This window comes from Sabethes cyaneus, chromosome 1 (genome assembly GCF_943734655.1).
Source record: "Sabethes cyaneus chromosome 1, idSabCyanKW18_F2, whole genome shotgun sequence".
NCBI lineage: Eukaryota > Metazoa > Arthropoda > Insecta > Diptera > Culicidae > Sabethes > Sabethes cyaneus.
Genome location: NC_071353.1, coordinates 29,176,158 through 29,196,232, shown reverse-complemented (window position 1 = coordinate 29,196,232; position 20,075 = coordinate 29,176,158). Strand labels below are relative to the sequence as shown.

The following is a 20,075-nucleotide window of genomic DNA, read 5'->3' as shown; positions in this document are numbered from 1 at the left end:
TAATTCCCATAATTCGTGTTTGTAATATTTGAGCAGCATGTTTGGCTTTTTCCTTGTCTATTTTTCCGCTCTTTCACTTTCGCATTTTGTCCGACAGATGGAAATATCAAAAATGCTGTTCAAATATTACGAACACCGATTATGCCGTCCGCCATTATGGCTTGTAAAAAGCTGGATTGGAAAGACTATCGTCATAAAGAATTAATTAATGCCTGATCTCATTATAAAGCTCAAGACAACAAAACAAGAGGTTAATCAACAGATCAAAGTTACCGTAAGATGTGTACATTTTCATTTTAGCCAGTTAAAGGGTATTCCCTAGAATAATTGTTGAAAAATAATTTGTTTTTCGAGTTCCTAACTATGTGTAACCCCTTAGACGTCTGTATAACTATTTCTATATGAAAATCAAGTAAACAATAAGGCAATACAGTATTTTATCAGGCTCGATCGAATCAAACTACATGTTATAAGATAGAATATTTATTTGATATAATAAACTTTCTTATTACTTTATCTCTAGCTCTCTATGAGATAGTATTGCGATGATATGCAATGTAAAATTTTCAGAGCCCTTTCCTACTGATTTATCTGATTCTATACACTCAGGCGAAAAGATTACTTGCACATTTCTTTCCGAAAAGCAGGGAAAAATAAATTATGTCTTACTTTCTATATTAATAAACTTCGAAGAATGAATGCCAATTATTTTTCCTTTCTTTTTTGGTGCATAGATAAGCTTAAGTATTTGCAGAACAGTCTTATAAACACATAAATAAAATCTCTCGACCTCTTCTTCAGTTTACTCTATTTTATAGAAAAATATTTATTTCATTATAATTGCGGTTCTGTTCTTGTTGTGAATTATCGAATTATTAAAGTTAAGGTGTTATGCCTTTAAAATAGTAATATATTTTAATGATTTTTTTTTCTCAAATATAAATCGCTATATTTTATAAATAATGCAGTTAATGGGCATTTACTGTTACTGAATAAGGAATTTACGTGCTTCATTAAAGGAAAAAGCATAAACGAATCCTGGTAATTAATGTCGATAAATAATTATAAAACATTTTATTTAAATTAACGTTTTTAGGAAAATAATAAATCTTCATTAATTCATATAAATTTTGAGATCATTCAATTTGATTTTGCATAGAGTTTTTCGAACATTGAAATAACAATCAATTGCGGACACAAGCTGTTTAAAAAGTTTCGTATAGCAATGTTTGCAACGATGATAGACGTACGGATAATGTATATTTTTTAAATCTATTCTAAGGCATTGTAAACTTGAATTGGCTTAGTCTTCTATAGAAATTTTGTTTTGAGTGCAGTTTAATGTATAGGTTAACTAGGCTTCGTGAAAAATTTGTTTGGTTCTTTTAAGGCAGAATAGATGCACAGCATTTTGGAGTCGCTTAACACGTTACATAAAATAATTAAATATAACTATAGGTTGTTTCTAAAAATTTATACTGATTAGCTGCTGACATGATAAAGTTAGTCTAGTTAGATCACTTTGATAAAATTATGACGAATGTAACCTAGTTCTAATCCTACGGACTACTCTACAGACGTCGGCTGAGCTTACATGCATTCGTCACAGTTGTTGAGCGCTTTTCTGAACAGCGAAGAAATTATTACGAGCAGCACCGCTGGTAGTAAAGGTCCAGAAATGAGCAAGGATATGGCACCGTTGCAGTGGCGAACATCGTGCTTATCTTCGAAGTATCCTAGTTCTTTATCGCATAGACAAAGTTTGAAGCTACTGTTATTGTTGTTCAACATGTTGCTCGTCATGAACGTTTTGCTGGTGACCAGTGTCGTAGTTTTGGTTACGTTTTCCACTGCACATATCATACCGATGTCACACTGCATGGTGTCCGCACAGAGGTGCCGTAGACCTGAAACAGAAATAGTTGGCATACATCAGTGTTAGTTCTGCAATGAGTTAATTACCGTTGGTCGTCGGGCGGATAAACCTTACTGGAAAATCTCTTGGAAGAAGCAAAAATCACAACGGTGTTGCACCTCATAGTCGAAATGAATTGGAATTTGTCAGGTGATGTAAAACAAATAACTTCCAATTAACGCGTATTCAAATATTCTGCTAACCTTATAAAAAGGCGAAAACGAAAGGAAAAGAAATGAATGACGTGGACGGTATGAGCAATTGATTTATTTCGTGCCGCCGTGTTGATACGAACTAGCTGATGGAAGGATAAGTGCCAGTGGAAATTTAATATGTTTCCATTATTCTTTCGGTGTTAACTGTAACTATATTGGCTGGATCTATATTTAAATTTTCAATGGCACTTAATACGAGCCATAAAACAAAATACAGCACACTTTTGCTAAGTGGCGGTCTTTTACTTGACATGATTTTTGATTGGCAGACCGATAGCTAATTGTGTCGGATACCGATCCAGAAGCAATTGGCTATTAAAGTTTGACGCGAACCCAGTAAGTTTGAATAAAAAAAAATCAGCACTTCATTTTCAATTTGCGAAATTTCTTTTTGTATTTTCATTTTTAATTGTCGTAGTCATCGCCTGAAAACAACAGCAAAAAGATACGTATCCCACATTTCATTTCTGCACGTTCCTTTAGTTTTGCCGTGAGAATGTGCGGAAAAGAAATGTGTAATGTGAACCGATAAGTCAAAAATACTACTCAAATATTACGCACACGGACTGTGCCGTCCGCCGTTATGGCTCGTTAAAAGCTAGATAGCATTAGGTATTTTACGTGTCCAGCTACTGTTTGTCCAATCAGAGCAAGGCAGAGGATTTTTTTTTATCGGTACGCTTCACTTCAAAAACACATCTTTGCAAAATAAACTTAACAGTAAATTTAAAAAATTTTGTGTAACATGAGTTGCTATCCAGCTTTTTACGAGCCATAATGGCGGACTGCATAATCCACGTTCGTAATATTTGAACAGTATTTTTGACATTTCCTGTATACATCGCATGTTTTGCATGTTTGCATCAATGCACATAGCTCAAATACTTAACGTGATATTTCTTGTCTAACTATAACTATTTGCCATCAAAATAGTGTTACTAAATTATGGAAATAGTGATTTGTTTTCATTTTATAGCGAGAAGTATAAAATTTGTCAAGTGATGCCATATGGCGTCATTGGGATGATTCGGGTTAATATACTTTTAAAATGATGATGGTAATTAAAATAAGTTTTGCAAGTAACATATTTTGTTATAAAAGTAATTTGCAAGTAACGTATTTTGTTATTAAAGCAAAATGTGTCATTCTAAGTGGTGGAATCTATATAGCTCATTCATAACTCAATGTGCTACCTGTATCTGAATCTGTTACAAACTTGAATTTGCTTCCTAATTAGTTTATTTTCGATTTGTAACATATTATGTTACCTGCCTCCCAGTTGGCGTCGAGGTATGATGCTGGCCTAATAAGCCAGTCGTCGTATGTTCGAATCTCGGCTGGGAGAGGCTGTTAGAGTGAATAGGATCGTAGCAACTGGCCCTGCAATTGTCCTGTACTCTAACAGCTGGCTGCGAAGTCTGTCGTATAAAAACAGAAGGTCAAGTTTCGATAACGGAATGTAGCACCTAGGCTTTGCTTTGCTTTAACATATTATGTTAATTTTTATTCATGAATAAAAGAAGAAGATGTTTGGATCCCGTTTGATTATGTTTTTATGATAGCCAATAGCCAAAAAGCAGTTTTTAAATTTTCAGTATTAGCTCCAAAAATGTAAAACAGGTCCCTGACCGGACGTCATGCTTTCGTAGCAATGGGTTGTATTCTCAGTCACCTTACCGGTCGATTGCTGGACTGCTCGATTGTTCAACTGGTTGACTAGACTGCTCGACTTGACTGGTCGATTAGACTGATCGACTGAACTGCTTAACTGAGCTGCTCGACTGAACTGTTCGACCCGACTGCTCGACTGGACTGTTCGATTCGACTGCTCGACTGGACTGCTTGACTGGGCAGCATGATTCATCTGCTCGACAAGACTGCTCGACTCGACTGTTCGATTCGACGCTCGACTCAACTGCTTGATTCCACTGCTCGACTGGACTACTCGACTCAATTGTTCGATTCGACAGCTCGAATGAACTGCTTGACTCAACTACTCGATTGACCCATTCGAATCGGCTGTTCGACTCACTGCTCAACCCGATTGCTCGATTCAACTGCTCGACTAGACTACTCGATTTGATTGTTCGACTCAACTGACAGCTTGATTCAACAGCTTGACTAGACTGCTCGACTTAGCCACTCAATCCGACTGCTCGACTCAGCTACTTGATTTAACTGTTTGATTTAACAGCTCGACTTAACTGCTTAATTCAACTGCACGACTGGACTACTCGACTTAACTGCTCGATTAAACTGCTCGACTGTGCTGCTCGGTTCAACTGCCCAACTCGACTGCTCGACTCAACTGCTCGGCTGGACTGCTTGAATGAACAGCTTGATTTAACTGCTCGACTTAACTGCTCGATTGGACTACTCGACTTAACTGCTCGAATAAACTGTGCGACTGGACTACTCGACTCGACTGCTCGACTCAACTGTTCGACTTAACAGCTTGACCCGACTGCTTGACTAAATCATTCTATTCGACTGCTCGACTCAAGTGCTTGACTAGACTACTCGACTTAACTGCTCGATTAAACTGCTCGACTCAACTGCTTGACTTCTGTTTGATTCGACAGCTCGACTTAACTGCTCTACTGGACTACTCGACTCAACTGCTCGACCTGACTACTCGACTCGACTGCTCGACTCAGCTGCTCAACTTGACTACTCAACTTAACTGCTCGAATAAACTGTTCGACTGGACTACTCGACTCTACTGCTCGACTCGATTGCTCAAATGAACTGCTCGACTCGAATGCTTGAATGAACTGCTCGACTCAACTTCTCGACTTAACTACCTGACCCGACTACTTGACTAAACCATTCGATTCGACTGCTCGACTCAAGTGCTCGACTAGACTACTCAACTTAACTGCTCGATTAAACTGCTCGACTGAGCTGCTCGATTTAACTGCTCGACTTGACTGCTTGACTCGACCACTCAATTCAATTGCTCTACTCGACTACTCGACTCAACTGCTCGACTCGCCTGCTAAACTTGATTGCTTGTCGCGATATCATATGGTCAGGGCTAAATCGGACCGGACCAAGTCGCAAAATTTTAAAAAAATGAGTTAATGATAGCAAACGATCAAGAACTTTCTAAGCAACATTTTACTCTAATCAGAATACATAAATGTTGCAAACAGCCAGAGTTAGAAGATGATTTCGAATGCAGCAAACTTTAAATGCGTTTTTCTCAAAGTCAGAATTTTGCCACTCGGTTCTGTCTGACTTAACACCGATCGTAAGAATCGGTTTGCGGCAGACAATGAAGTAATTTGCGGTTTCGTCACTAACGAGAATGACATTAGCTGAGGCTCGTTTATGTAGGAGTGAGAGGGGAGCAAAGAGTGGAGCAGAGAATCCGGGAGTTTGAAATTTGATGTTGTTGATATTATTCCTACTGCAAACAGCCTCAGCGAGGGCCCCAGGGGCCCCAGCTAATGTCAAAAAATCTTTATATGTGTACGTGGTGGAATACTTCATAGACGGCTCAGAGCCACTCACACAAAAAAGCCATATTACCCACCTATAGAATCACCACAGTGGAGATAATGTTTTTATTCAGTTATTGTCCGCGCATTTCCTTACTGGACACAACGGCTGACAGTCGTGTTTCGAACGATCGTAAAAATAGTCGTTTTAAGCTTTTGACAGATAAAATGTCAAATTGTATCATTAGCCATTGCAACTAGAAATACTCACAGTAAGCGATACGCGGTAACTAAAGCCAACGATTTGGCATCAGTGCACAAAAACTGCTAGCACTTGCTGCTGAGCAAAATGCTGTAGCAGTGAGACTTCATTGTTTTCGACATGATGAGCGTCAGTTTTATTTACTTTATTCGTTCGTATTCGACAGCAATCTTTTCAAACGTTTTTGTATGATTAGCACGAAGTCACGAAAAAGGTTGCGACAGAAACGCAATGTGCCTGTGTTGCCAATTATAGCGATAAAACATTACGAACTGTGTTGCCAATTTAATCAATTTTTTACCTTTGGAATGTTTGAAACAGTAACTGAAGTGAAGTTTTTGGAGCGTCTTAGTAGAATACGAAACCTAAAATTAAAAAAGAAGAAAACTTATCCAATTTAATTCTACTATGTATATTTTATTCACGACAGATACGTATTTCGCCTACGACTTGTTTTCGAATTTCAAAAACAGACACTGCGGAAGCCTGCAAGTCGTAGGCGAAATACGTATCTGTCGTGAATAAAATATACATAGTAGAATTAAATTGGATAAGTTTTCTTGTTTTTTAATTTTAAGTAACTAAACTGCCCTTGGAATCCAACGATCAAGTAAAAGCACAATAATATGACCATAAAAACTATTTGTTTTAGTTCCGGCTATGACTATACAACGTCTTAGGGCTATATTATGCAATATAAGAACTCAAAGAACTAATACAAAGATTAAACATCTTCGCAAACACTGGCCAATGGAATGTATCCGCAGTTTTCTGAATTCTGAACAGACATTTATATTTTCCGGATCGTAAGATTCGGGCTCAACTAGTTTTAAAATAATTGTCCATAAAAAACTATGATTGTGAAAAAATTAACCTGGTGATTCAAGTGCACTTTTAACGAAATTTAAAAGTACCATCGTGAAGAAAATGGGTTTCATCTGTATCCTAAGCGTTACTGACCCGTGTAACCCTAGCCGAGACCTAGTCTTAGGGAACACATCACTACTGAGCTTTCTAAACAAAATTCAGCAAGAAGTCTATATTTTGACTGTGATTCAATTTTCTTTTCCTATTTTACGAAACAAAATAGTTTTAATCCATTGAATATACATCTGTTCAATACAGGTATACCTCGATAGTACGTACACCTTTGCTTCGTTTAGCGTACGTATTATCGAAATGTACGTACTATCGAATCACAATTTTAGGCTCGTATTATGCTTAATACTTAAACTTAAACTTTTTGAATAAATATATATTTTAGTGGTGTTGATTTAGTATAGCAGTTAATTTTTATTTTTTTAATCAATTATTTTGGCTTTTGTGAAGCTCGGAATGGAACAAGTTAAGTGCTGCTGGAAAATGTACGAACTATCGAGGCAAAATGTATGTATTATCGAGGGTACACGGAGAATAAAAATGTAGTTTCAACCATATTTATGGTTGTTTTACGCACAAACAAAAATTTCGTTTTGTTTCAAACTGAAATGTATGATTGAAATGAAAATATTTATTGTTACATCAATGTCAACTTCAAATTTGAAAGTACTTTACTTTTAATTCAAAACTGTTATTTACTTGATTCAAACAGAATCTCGTTTGGAAACAACAATATTTTCAGGTTGTTATAAAAATATTTTATTGAGGCTTAAAACAACAATCATTTTGTTTGAAACAAACTGGAGCTTTTTCGCTCCGTGTAGGTACTATCGACGGTACGTACTAGCGAGGGTACGTACTATCGAGGTATACCTGTACATAAAACAGTTGGCCCAATGAACAGCAACACATGCCAAGACTTTTTCCAATAATGGCAACAACTATTAAATGCTAACATGCAATACTATTTTTTGTTCTTTATGTTTATTGGAATAACAACATTTTTGCAGTTATTTATAGACCATGTTAGGTATGTAGAATATTAGTGCTTTTGGTGCTGCTCTTTCTCCCTTTCTCTCTCTCTATGACGAAGGGGGCAGAAAAGTTCACCCAGCCTAAATACAATTGGTAGCTGGTTAGTAGCAATTTTGCGAATTTCCTGTCTGTTCCGAGCGATTCCAGCGTCGATTGGGTGCACGCTTGAAGCCGCTCAATTTTCGACAGGTCTTACCTTTGAATTTGGCCTGGCAATAGCCGTTGTCAGGCGCCTCGAAGTCTCCACAGAGGCATCGCATGCGATCATCTGCAGCCATAACACAGCTCGTGTTCTGTATCGCCGTGCAATCCGCGTGACTGGTACACTCCTTTGCCTTCACTGAAAATAGAAAAAAAGCGAATGAGACTGCCGTACCCGTAATGGTGAAACACCAGAAGGAAGCATTTACAAAATAGAAAAACATGTACGAAATCGGATCTTAAGATAAGCAAGTTTATAATGCTCGTGTAGGCCGTCAATTTTGCAACATGTTCTATGAAATATATATGTATCCGTTGTAAGGTGCCCCAACTGAAAACCCGTTAATTACAGCAATGTCCCAAACCGTGTGGAGTGCACCTAGGAAGAAGAGAATACGAACATTTGATCGAATTAGTTTGATAACTAATCGTCTTTCGCCAGTGAAATGTCGGCAATAAATCACTGAAAACAAAGAACGTTAATGTTCATGTTTAGGCACCATCAATTTGGACTTGGACAACTTGACGTTTTGACCTACTGGTAGTAAAGGTTTACACAGATGCCAATTTTCAGCAAAATTTAATGCAAACATGCAACCCGACGCCGACGGCCGATGGTAATTGCTATGAAAAGATATCTAGCCTGTATGAGTAGATGATCGTACCGCAAGAGAATGGTAGTCAATGAAAAATTTAATTAACCGACAATGTGGTCACAGACTAACAGACGTAACACTTCGAACAAATTTTCTATCAAAACATCGGTTCAATGACACCCCTAAAACTTAGGAAAAAACACTAACATCACCTGGTGCAGTCTTGGCGCTATAAATTTAGCAATGGTATAAAATAACTTGTATATTATCCTACAATAGCGCCATGGCAGGCGAGCGGCGTTCTCGCGCAGCGACTGTTGTTTGAGTGTTGGCTTAAGTGAACATTTAAAATGATCGGCTTTATTGGCGATGGAATGAAGCATCAGTGTTACGTCTGTTAGTATGTGATGTAGTTTTAATTTCCTGGTGGGCTTGTTGTTCTGCTTGAGTTTTGTTGATATAAATTGATAAATACTATTGTTATTAGATACACAGTTACAGTATCATCTATTCGTAATTTCTTTGTGAATTAAATATGCATGAACCTGTGAGTTGGATTCATTCAAATGGAAACATCGATTTTTACAAAATGTTAGCAACGTGGCAACAGGGGACACCCTCTTATGAAGCAGATACAAAATTAGATTCAACACCTTTTTACTAATAACAGAAACAAACCAATAGGAAAATCATTTCCAGCGCACGCATCGGTATACAACGTTCAACCGCTGGTCTTTAGTGCTATTTCAGCTGTCCAATATGTCGTCAGAACTATGCCAAATGGAAACGGTGGCCACAGTTTGAACGAAACTGGCAGTAATTGCAGGCACTTGATGAAAGTATTTCCGCCCGCTGCAGCAACGCTGCTAACTCGCAACCCAAGCCGGCATTTCAAGCACATTCCAAGGCAACCAGCAAAAAATTCCAATTAGCACGAACGCTCCAATTTGTCCTCCAAAGAAAATTTAAGCTCATTAGTATTCATCCTCCGGCCCCAGTCCAGGTTAACCGTTAGGAAGAGCAGAAGGAAAGCCCCACAGTCGGTGTTGGATCTTATCAGCTAACGCAAATCAGAATATGTTATTGCCCACATGCACACCACAGTCCATGCTAGGCTTTATAACACGTGCCAATATTCACCACAGTATCAAATGTACAATTCTAGTGAGAGTGAATCTAAACGAAATCTGGGAGTTCACATCCAATAGATCCAATAGGAGCTTTTACAAGAGAATGACTGGCTATAGCCTATAGTAGATATATAGTATATATATATAGTATATATAGTATATAGTATATATAGCATATAGTATATATAGACTATAGTCTAAATCGTTCAGAAGCATTTCAAGTTTTTGAGGCACCCTATACCTACAAGTAACTACCAACTGAAAAAACATGAATAGGTGGATAACCTCATCGGACAAAAAGAAAGTAATGAGATTGAAGCAATTGACGTTCTCTATAGAATAGAACTTGTGCAACATTGCTTAATAAGAAGTCTAGAATTTACGACATCATCATAAGGGACGTAGAAAAAACTAATATATAAACTTACAGAAAGAAACTCATTGCCCCATCCATCAACTACAAACTCAGCAAAACCCAGTACCTATTGCTTATTATTGATGACCACAGCCTCACTCAAACGATAACTTTGGCGCTTCAGCGTTTTTAAATAAGTTTTCACAATGTTGCCAACATGTGGTCAAGCACTGTCGTGGAGCAAAATAACCTTGCCGAATCGACCCTTAGCGACAGCGAATTAAAAGCAGAACCAAAAAAAACTGAAGCTGAGGAAAAAAATCGAAAAGGGTATTATAACTAATTCTAATAATCAATGAGCCCCCCATGGAATTTTATTTCCTTGCCTTGGGGCTCACTTGCCTTTTTCTACACTTCATTTCCACTATCACTGCATTTTAAAATTTGCGGAAAACGGTGCTACTGCAGCATGTTCGAATCTCGGATAACCGTGCGTCTGAGTAAGGGAGATCTAATTGATAGGCGTGGAAAATAAAGCATCTCCAAATTAGCATAAAAAGGACCACCACGATTAATGTACGCCTGATAGTCGATAAAGGCAAAACCAAGCGAGTGGAGCTCTTCCCAGTCTTCCGATGTGGGTTAAGGTTTTGCGTGATTAATGAATGCCGTCACACCGGCGCGGTGGCCCTATCCCTCCGAATAAAGTCTGCTCGTGGTGTTTGCAGCCGGAAGCACACGCGTACTATCGCCGACGGCCGTGGAGTTCGCTAGTCATGCTTCTAGCCCTTCAGGAAGGACATAAATTTTCTCTTTTGAGTGCATTAAAAACGACACGGGCTTGCTGATGCCGTTAAAGTTTGCGCTATCAAACTGCTAGGTACAGTAAAGCAGTATTTCCTCGATAAAATGAGGCAGGTCAATAGCAGAAACCACTGCACAGTGGACAAAATCGAGCTCTAAAACGGACGCAATTCAGAAGCGGCCGGCCAGCTGATAAAATATAAGTGGGCCCTATTATGTTAGTCACGTGGAATGTCTTTGCGCTCGATTGGTCGACTTTTATAAGTCGTTCGCGACACGATTTTGCCCAGCAATTCGACTGAGTCGAACGCTAAATAACTGGTGACTCAACTGTCAGCAAATGACATCTGCGCTTGCTTTGTTTTGGATGTGCATTGTGCCGCTGTTCGTTGTTTTCCATACTCGACACTCGACAGTGGCTGTGTCGAGTCGAGTTGCTCGATGCATCTTACATAATGGGGCCTATCCGAGCAGCGGCGAAAGACAAAATAATATTGCCCGTTTCATTGCATTGGTAACAAAACACGCTGTCCACTTTTTTGACAGCTGGAAATCGTCGCAAAAAGAACCAGCTTGACAGTGTGTAAGTTAAAAGTATATATTTTGCTTGACTAGCACATAAATTATTGGTTTACTTGACAACAAACAGGTGACTAATGACGCCATCATTCGTGAGCCCCGGTCACTTGGGTTATCTGTGATAGAAGTGCAACAGGAGTCAGCGAAGTTTCGTGAAATGTTTGAACAAACTCAAGCGTAGATTACTGCGCTCATCAGTACGGGAAAATAGATATTAGTAGGCGGTAAATTAGTAGGCGTGAAGACTGAAAACTCGAAAAGTCGAAAGGAACTAGCTGTCTGCAAAGATACGTGTGCAGAGTGAGATTGATACAGTCGACCGGCTGGAGGTTGCTTTGGTTCGGACTAACTGAACATCATTGTCGAAGAGTGCAATAATTGTATTGGGTTTTCCTTCAGTAGACAATGGAAATACCACAGAGCTGATTTCGAAGCTCTGCGAAGCTCTTCGTCATAATTGTAGTTTCAGCAGTCCACCTAAATCGTTGGCGCTAAACATCTAATTGGAAAAGGAGCAGTGCATGGAGTTGCACCTATTCTACGTATGAGACCTGTTTCAGAGAAAGCAGTCATACGGTGTTTTACTCGCAGCTTAAGCGATGATTTGCACAGGTTCATGCTCGATTGGTTGCTTTAAATTCATGCTTTGACAGGTGGTTAAATGAGTGTGAGTTATTTTGTCATTTCTTTTATTATAGCTTCTTTAACGAATATCACTTGATGTACATCCTTCTACTTCTAGTACATCCTTCACCAGGGCACAGGGTACAATATAACATTTCAAGACAGTAGGCGTCCTTAAAATTTCGTCCAATCTTAGAAATAAATCGAAGTTGCCGGGATGTCTTAGAGATAATTAACTCATGATGTAAATTAAATGATAACCTAGCATCCAGCCAATAGTGTCTTGTTAAAGTCCATCGCGGATTTAACGCGGTAAAGGCTCATCACTTCACATTTAGCAACACTCACAATAGGCCAGTTCTGTATGCACCATTCGACAAATAGATTAAGCAAATCTGATAATCGGCGGCTGCTCAGTATTTCACTCGTATTATCGTATCAGTGTTTCACACGTAGTACTCTACCGCTAAGATTTCAATACAGCTTTTCAATTATTTGTTGAAAAGCACCAAGTCAAGGCAGTTTCCGCAAAATTATTATATGGTCAATTCTGTCAAAAGCCGCATTCAGGTCAGCGTAGATCATGATCAATTTGTTTCTTGTCTTCAATTTGCGAAATACACGTCGAGTTAAACTTCAACAAGTCACTGCCCCACTCACTATTATCTCGATCAATTTATAAACCGCAGAGAAAGAATGTCAGGACAATCGCCGGTTTTATAATCCAGAAATAAAAAAATCAGAGGGGTTGTGTATAAGACACGACCGCATATATAGGTGACGCAGGACTACGTAAGTCTCTTTGTAGTGATAGTAGCATGTGTTCATGCAACTAATCATTCGATTCTTCATGTATACATGCTATATGCAACATATATACATGCTACATGCATTGTATGTGACATTTATCAAAGTAGTAACATTGCATACGTTCAATTCTCAAAAGATTGTGCATTTGACAACAATTTAACAAAATCAAGAACACAAACTATTGCTTTCCTGCTACCTTACTGAAATTAAAGATTGTTTTTATTACCCATGGTTCCCCACGTTGAAGGGATTTTACCAATTCAATCCTATTTTATCAACAGCACATCTTTTCACTACACTTCTAATGAAACGGCAAGCATGCGTATTCATACAGAGTCGTATTATAACCGAACACTACAGCTGTAGCACATTTTTCCAACACAGATATCAAATTCGCCGAGGTTTAGTCGTCTTGCAGTAAAGAATTTGCGATCTGTTGGGACAACGAACTTGTGTCATTTTTTCTGGCACACTTCCCTAACACAGACATCAAATTGGACTAGGTTTAATCGCGTTCATAAGAAATTTGGCACGAGGGAGCTTTAACACTCTTTCTGGCGTACTTCCCAAGCAAGGACATCAAAATGGTCTAGGTGTAATAGCGGTGTTAAGAAATCTTGTTGAAATGAGGGAGTTTTGTCACTTGTTTTAGCTTACTTCCCAAGCACAGATATCAAATTGGTATAGGTTTAGATCATCGCAAAGAATCTTCCAACCAATCACGAAACAGGAATTCTGGTAAAACATAGGTTCATTATTTTCAATTTTTCAATAGTTCAACATCAAGAGTTCATACTTTTCTTCATTTGGGTCAATTCTTAGAAGATTTTCGGATCGATTGGTGTAAGAATATTGAAAATCGATCGGAAAACCGCTGAGCTATTAGCCCTCAAAACCTTTCATTTTTCGTGACGCTCGCATTTTTCGATTTTTTGGAATGACACCCTATCTCAAAACTTGCCGTAAGACGTAGTCCTACGTCAAAATTGGTCCAAGTGATACGTCTGTTAGTCCTACTGTCTCGCTAGTTCTTATGGTATCCAATGGCTACGCATATATCTACGATTCATGTACGTGTGCTCGTGATTTTGAATCCAATAATACATAGTAATAAAACCAGGGTAGCGTGCTAGTTCAGTTGGATAAGTATCCCGAGCAGACGCGAAAGGCAAAATAATATCAAAATGTGTTATGGAAATCGAATAACTCATATCAACATTTGATCTTGCTTTGGCTGACACAATTGGTAAAATAACAAAAAATAATATCAAAATTCTACTCCTTTAAGGCCAAAAGATTAACTACTTGTGTTATTTGAATAACAAAGCAATAACATGACTGTAGTCAGAGTTTTGAATAAAATATTTTAGTATTATTAAGGTATTGAACAATAAATGCAGTAGCATATGAGACATTAAAAAACTACAAGGTATACAGCCCTAAGGGTTGTACGAAAGGGTGACGTAGGACTATATCAGATCATTAGATCAAATACTAATGTAAACTGCATTTCTGACATAAGTATGTTTATAAGAATCTGTCTGCCATTGTTTAAGTGAATGTTTGAAAGAGACGAGCGAAATATTCAGATTCAATGGATCATTGAAAAAGCTGAAAAATCTTACAGATGGCTCCAGCATAGACATGTTCTGTCAAACACACTCGACGAACGTTTGTGATCGACTGTCAAACTTCAATCTGATTGGTCCATCCAAAAAGGCCGATTCAAATTAACCGGTATCAACCGTCAATAACAAGAGAACGGCAAGAAATTATGACATATAATCTGTATCAGCCTTAAAGTTTACTCTAAATATGCCACGTGGGGCTTTAGTATCCATCTAGCGGTAAGCATGAGCAAAAGCTACCTATAATGATCCATTCTTCATTGAATGCAATGGTGGCTTGAAAATACGTGGACGGGGGTTCATAAGTATAACGCCTGCAACCATTGAGACATAGAGATTTCTTTTCAAATCACTTGTGTGCGTCCTATAGGTTGAAATAGTAATGAATGACCATCCGCAGATTATTGTATTAAATATGATTATGCGTGGCTTGACATGTTTCAATAATCTTACTTTAACTCGCTTGTGGCCTTTAGAAGGGCCATTGGATACAAATAACATTAAAGCCAAAGCACGTTCATCGCAAATATGACGTGCCATTCGAATGTCTTTCTCTTTTGACATGAATGGCAACAGGCACGTAAGTTTGCGGCGTCGATTCACCTGTTTTGCTTCGAGAAGGTTTTACTAGTTTACTTTCACAGCTTACCTGTTGTTACATAGCAGAAAACATGGCACATACGCAAAAATTTCTGTTTCATTTGATGAGAGTTCTTATCTTCCTACCACAGAGGGGTCTCAAACCATCATAAAATAAATTCATGCCTCCAAAACCCCCATATGCCAAATTTGGTTCCATTTTCTTAATTAGTTCTCGAGTTATGAGGAAATTTGTATTTCATTTGTATGGAAGCCCTCCTCTTAGATGACGAAGGAGTCTCAATACACCATAGAAAAAAATCTTACCTCCAAAAAACCCCCACATGCCAAATTTGATTCCTTTTACTTGATTAATTCCCGAGTTAATAAGAAATTCGTATGTTATTTGTATGAGAGCCCTCTACCCCCTAAAGTGAGGACGGGTTCCAATTCACAATAGAAAAAAATTGCCCCTAAAAACCCACACATGCCAAATTTGGTTATTTGGTTTCCATTTGATTAGTTCGAGATTTATGAGAAAATTTGTATTTCATTTGTATGGGAGCCCCCATTCTTAGAAGGGTAAGGGGTCTCAGTACACCATGGAAAAAAATCCTACCTTCCACAATCCTCACATGCCAAATTTGGTTCCATTTGCATGATTAGTTCTCGAGTTTTGAGGATATTTGTGTTTCATTTGTATAGGAGCCCCCCCCCCCCTCTTACGCCCTCCATAAAATTGCTCTATTATCTCCTCCATAAAATTGCTGATTAATTTATCTATCCAACGACATATAAATTGTTGAGTTTCGCTCAGTAGTTTAGTAGTTATTAGCATTTGAAATCTTTCATTCAAACGTTACACTTCTATTTTCGTTTTCACAAAGTGCTACCCAGTCCCAGTATAATAAACAAAGACGTAGTCCTACGTCAAAATTATTTTATAAAATATTTATAACCTAAAATCTCTTTAATCAATAAAAAAATTTATGAAATATATCGAATGCCATTTGGCGGTCATAATAAGATATAATAAACAAACTCAGTTATTAAACTCTTCTTACAACCACTGTTTTAAATATCTGCTCAATAACAAAACGTGTTATCAATGTATCTCCATACCTATTCGATAACAAAATATAGCATTATAACAAAGTTTGATATGGTTTTTTTATTATTTTACTCTTCGCTCCTGCTCGGGATGCTTGTATAATGCTGTTTATACCTATTTTTCGCACTTTTCTATTTACATCTTAGAATAATACCAAAGTTGAAATGACCTCAATCTTCATCTTTCATCTTTAATATATTCCATAGTCTATCCCCTATGGTAGCAATATATTAGATTCATAGAGTTGCCTAGTTTCACACATGGATGGCGCTAACGGGGTTTGATTCTTTCATAGCTTGCAATTTATTTTTTATGGAACGTAATTATTTTTTTCCAATAAAGATGTCAATTAACTTGAGCTCATACCAATGGAGCACGTCGGTGCTTACGGTAGCCACCTGGCCAATATGCACCAACGAAAACTAGCGGCGGAAATTAGCATCCGTTTATTGTAATTGACTATTTTTCAAACATATTTTTTATTTTCTATTTGATTATATTTTGATTTGATTTCTTTAATCTAGTTAAGTATTTATTCATTCATTTTATTGTCGTCGATTAATTTGAACTTTTGCAGTATACATTTATATATATAAACTTATAGTTTTTATGTTTATTTATTTACTCCTCTTGTCCACAGATTTATTCGCATGGTTTTTAGATTGGTCAACAGCTAGAGGCTGGAAGTCTGCAAGAATGTGTTTAGTATCATGAATATAATAAAAATGCATAGCGATTGAAATGAATAACTATTTACTAGAAGCCAGATTTATCAGAAAATATATCGTCAGTCTTGTCTTGCCAAACTGCCCTTCCCTTTTGAGCAAATCGATGTTAATCTACTGAAGAATATTTCTATTCTTAGCACTGACATCAACTGCGCACGTTTTTTTGTCAAAAGTTGTTTACCGGGATCTGGGTAAGACAGTTTGTTTTTTTTAACTGTATCTCGCTAAAACGTTACTGAAGTACCGAGATTAGACACTTGGTTCTACTCAGCTCGGAGTTTTGTTGTTTAACAGAATTTTTCGGTAAATAAGTTTGCTGTATTTCGGTAAACACGCTTCTTTTCCGAAATCTCAGTAAAAATATATTCCGAATTTGTTGCTCTACTATTTCTCTTTTCATCGAGAAAAATATTAATGCTAATTCATCCACAATCGTAGCATTTTGCGGTCTGCTAGCGAAAAATATTCGTAGAGTGCAATCGGTTTGTTTAGAGTTAAGTGTGTAGATATATCAAAGAAAAAGAATATGGTTCTCGCAGCTTTTAAATCAAATCCAAAAATACTATCAAGGGCAGTTGCAAACAAAAAATACAAGTGTCAATAGGTCAATTTATTCAGATTGTAATGCAAAAGAACAGAAGCAGTGAGTCAAAACGTGCTGTGGGAAGCTGTACGAACAACTACTTACAGAAAAAAACCATGTGTTGTGCCGTATGTGACCCATTACGAAACGTAGTGATTCAAAACTGTTGAGTAGGCATCTGTCAACAATTCCGGTCGATCAAAAAATACTGGTCGATTGTGAGGGAAAACCTCATGAAGCTTGGTGGAAAAGTATCAACGATTCCACAATATATGAAGTCGTTCAATGGCCGGTGAGGCTCGCACCCACCTTCTTTCGGTTGGTACCCGAATATTTTACCAACTAAACTACAGCCGCACCCTTATATTAGCTAGTCTAATATCCAATTTGGTTTTATTCTCCCAGTTCTATCATTTCACGCACCACACACTCGCCTCGACGACGATATTTATTTTTTGTATGATTACTATTTGTTTCTACCGCCGAGACTCTTATTAATTTAAATGTAGTAGCTCTGTAATACATTAGATTTGTTTTTAATATAAAGCAAAGCTTGTGAGTGAAAAACTCGTTATTTTTCTATAGCATTTTTTCTAGGTTTAAATTTTGAACGACCCTTAATATTACATTTTTAGCCTTTCCCGTAGTATTTATGGGCGAACCGTTAAACCGGCGGTCCCTGAATATAACTGCTATGCCTTCGCGGCACAACACTGGTCTGACAAGCCAGTCGCATTTCGCATCTTGAACTTTTGAAAGTGATGAAATCAATAGAAGTGTAGCACTAGTCCAGCAATTGTCTAGTATACTAATAGTTGACTCCGAAGTCTTTCGAAAAAATGGAAGGCCAAATTCCAACGGAATGACAATCTTGTGTGTTACTCCAAGCATATTGTTCTTGAAGGGTCAAAAAGGGTTTGGTTATCTAAAACTATATAATTTATAACAGCTATAATGTCGAATAATACTTTGTTCCTCAGAATGAAACAACGTATGTTTCGTACATAAGGTAGAGAACCTATTTTAATAAGTCTAAGCGGAACACGGATAGTTTTACCTTATTATAAACAATATGATGTCTAAGTGGGGAATATCAGCATACCAACGTTCTTGTTAACTATTGCTCTTCAAGCTGGAACTAATTTTAATCAGCCAGAACACATTTTCATCACCAAGGTGCTTTCTTAAGAAGTCCTGAATTTAACTGATTAATTGCAAACTTCTCTCAAAATTATGACTGTTATAAGCTGGCGGCCATGAGGTCAAATGACGCTCACATTTCTACTACAATATGGTAGGTGAAAATTTGTTTGTTTGACCACATACTAAGTTTGACTTTTAGAAATGCTGTGATCAGTGCTCAAAGTAGTGAGGTGGCAATTCTCTTCAGCAATAACAAGGCACAATGGTTCAAAACCAAAAGATCTATCTTTTGGTAACATTCTATGTGTGTTTTACAAAGTTATAAAGCATATTATTACAAGACATTTTTCTGAAGGCAAAAAACCTTTATATCTTCTATGAAGACAGGCAAAGTGTATTTTGGATATATAATCTTTTAAAATCCGTTTTTTTAATATAACTCATTTTGTGGTTGTTATACAATTTATTAATGTCCTACAAATCAGTACAAATAGTGAAAATACACTTCTAGCTTTATAGCTTTATATAGCTCTTATAGCCATGACTTTCGAATTGAAAGTTTCGTATTTTGTATACGCTTATACCAAAGCTCATTCAAAAAATATTTATACGACAATATATTGTTTATTGTGAAACGAAATAAAAGTCTCAACGAAAATTGCAAGCGTCGTGGCTATGTGTGACGGCAGAATTGCTCAGTCGAAAATACTTTCCGATCACCGGAAAACCGATAATCTTTGTATGTCAAAAATTTCACAAATAAATGTTGCTAGGGTTGTACGTCGGTATTTACCCCTCTACGAAAAGCTGTTGAGCTTTCTCGAAAAAATAGGAAATAAGAAAGCAAGGTCAATTTATACTTTTAATGTTAGATGTTTTCAATGATGGTTTCACGAGCGATCTCAACATGACACTTTACTGTTTGGGGCGTGGAAAAATAGGTTTTTCACTCGTATGAACATACAAAACATCACTAATTACAACGAACAATGTCAAATAAACATGCATCGTCACTTCCACTTGGCTGCAACCTGTTTCTCGCAACGAAAAAAAACTTTCGTGATCTACCTGGAGGCCGCGTTGGCGGTGGTGCCTGTTGATTTGTATTTGTCTTTCCAAAAGTGGTTAAAGCCGACGAGCTGACGCCGAACAGCACTATTAGCACAGCAAATAAGGTACTTATGCTACCACAACGTGTCATTTTCTTCAGGGCTCCCATATTTCACTGATTTGATATTCCACTGTTTGACGTATCCACCAAGTAAGTACACACTGATGTTGAATTTTCCCTGTTTTGGCGTCAAAAATCACAAAACATCCGATAGCGACTTAAAGCTCGGCTGCCACTGCAGTGTTTTCCTATGTTGGAACGCTGATTTACTCGTCTGTTTGAATTTCTGGATGAAATATTAAAATCATAATCCACACCGGTCTCAGCGACTAATTAGTAGCAGT

The 20,075-nt window shown here is 37.5% G+C and overlaps 1 protein-coding gene across 1 annotated transcript; it reads right to left on the bottom strand.

Moving 5' to 3' along the window:
• Positions 1-1,590: 1,590 nt before the first annotated feature.
• Positions 1,591-19,839, bottom strand: LOC128745507 (uncharacterized). Its single transcript, XM_053842582.1, has 3 exons — positions 19,689-19,839; positions 7,946-8,089; positions 1,591-1,907 (listed from the first exon to the last, which is right to left on the bottom strand). The coding sequence occupies exons 1-3, from the start codon at positions 19,837-19,839 to the stop codon at positions 1,591-1,593; spliced, it is 612 nt and encodes a 203-aa protein (XP_053698557.1).
• Between the last annotated feature and the right edge of the window lie 236 nt (positions 19,840-20,075).

What these genes read in the sequence shown, in the direction of transcription:
- LOC128745507 (XM_053842582.1), bottom strand. Translation starts at nt 19,839, where the DNA reads ATGGGAGCCCTGAAGAAAATGACACGTTGTGGTAGCATAAGTACCTTA. An exon ending in ACCGCCAACGCGGCCTCCAG is followed by an intron (nt 8,090 to 19,688) that starts GTAGATCACGAA and finishes TTCTATTTTCAG; the next exon opens with TGAAGGCAAAGGAGTGTACC. An exon ending in TTGCCAGGCCAAATTCAAAG is followed by an intron (nt 1,908 to 7,945) that starts GTAAGACCTGTC and finishes TTTCTGTTTCAG; the next exon opens with GTCTACGGCACCTCTGTGCG.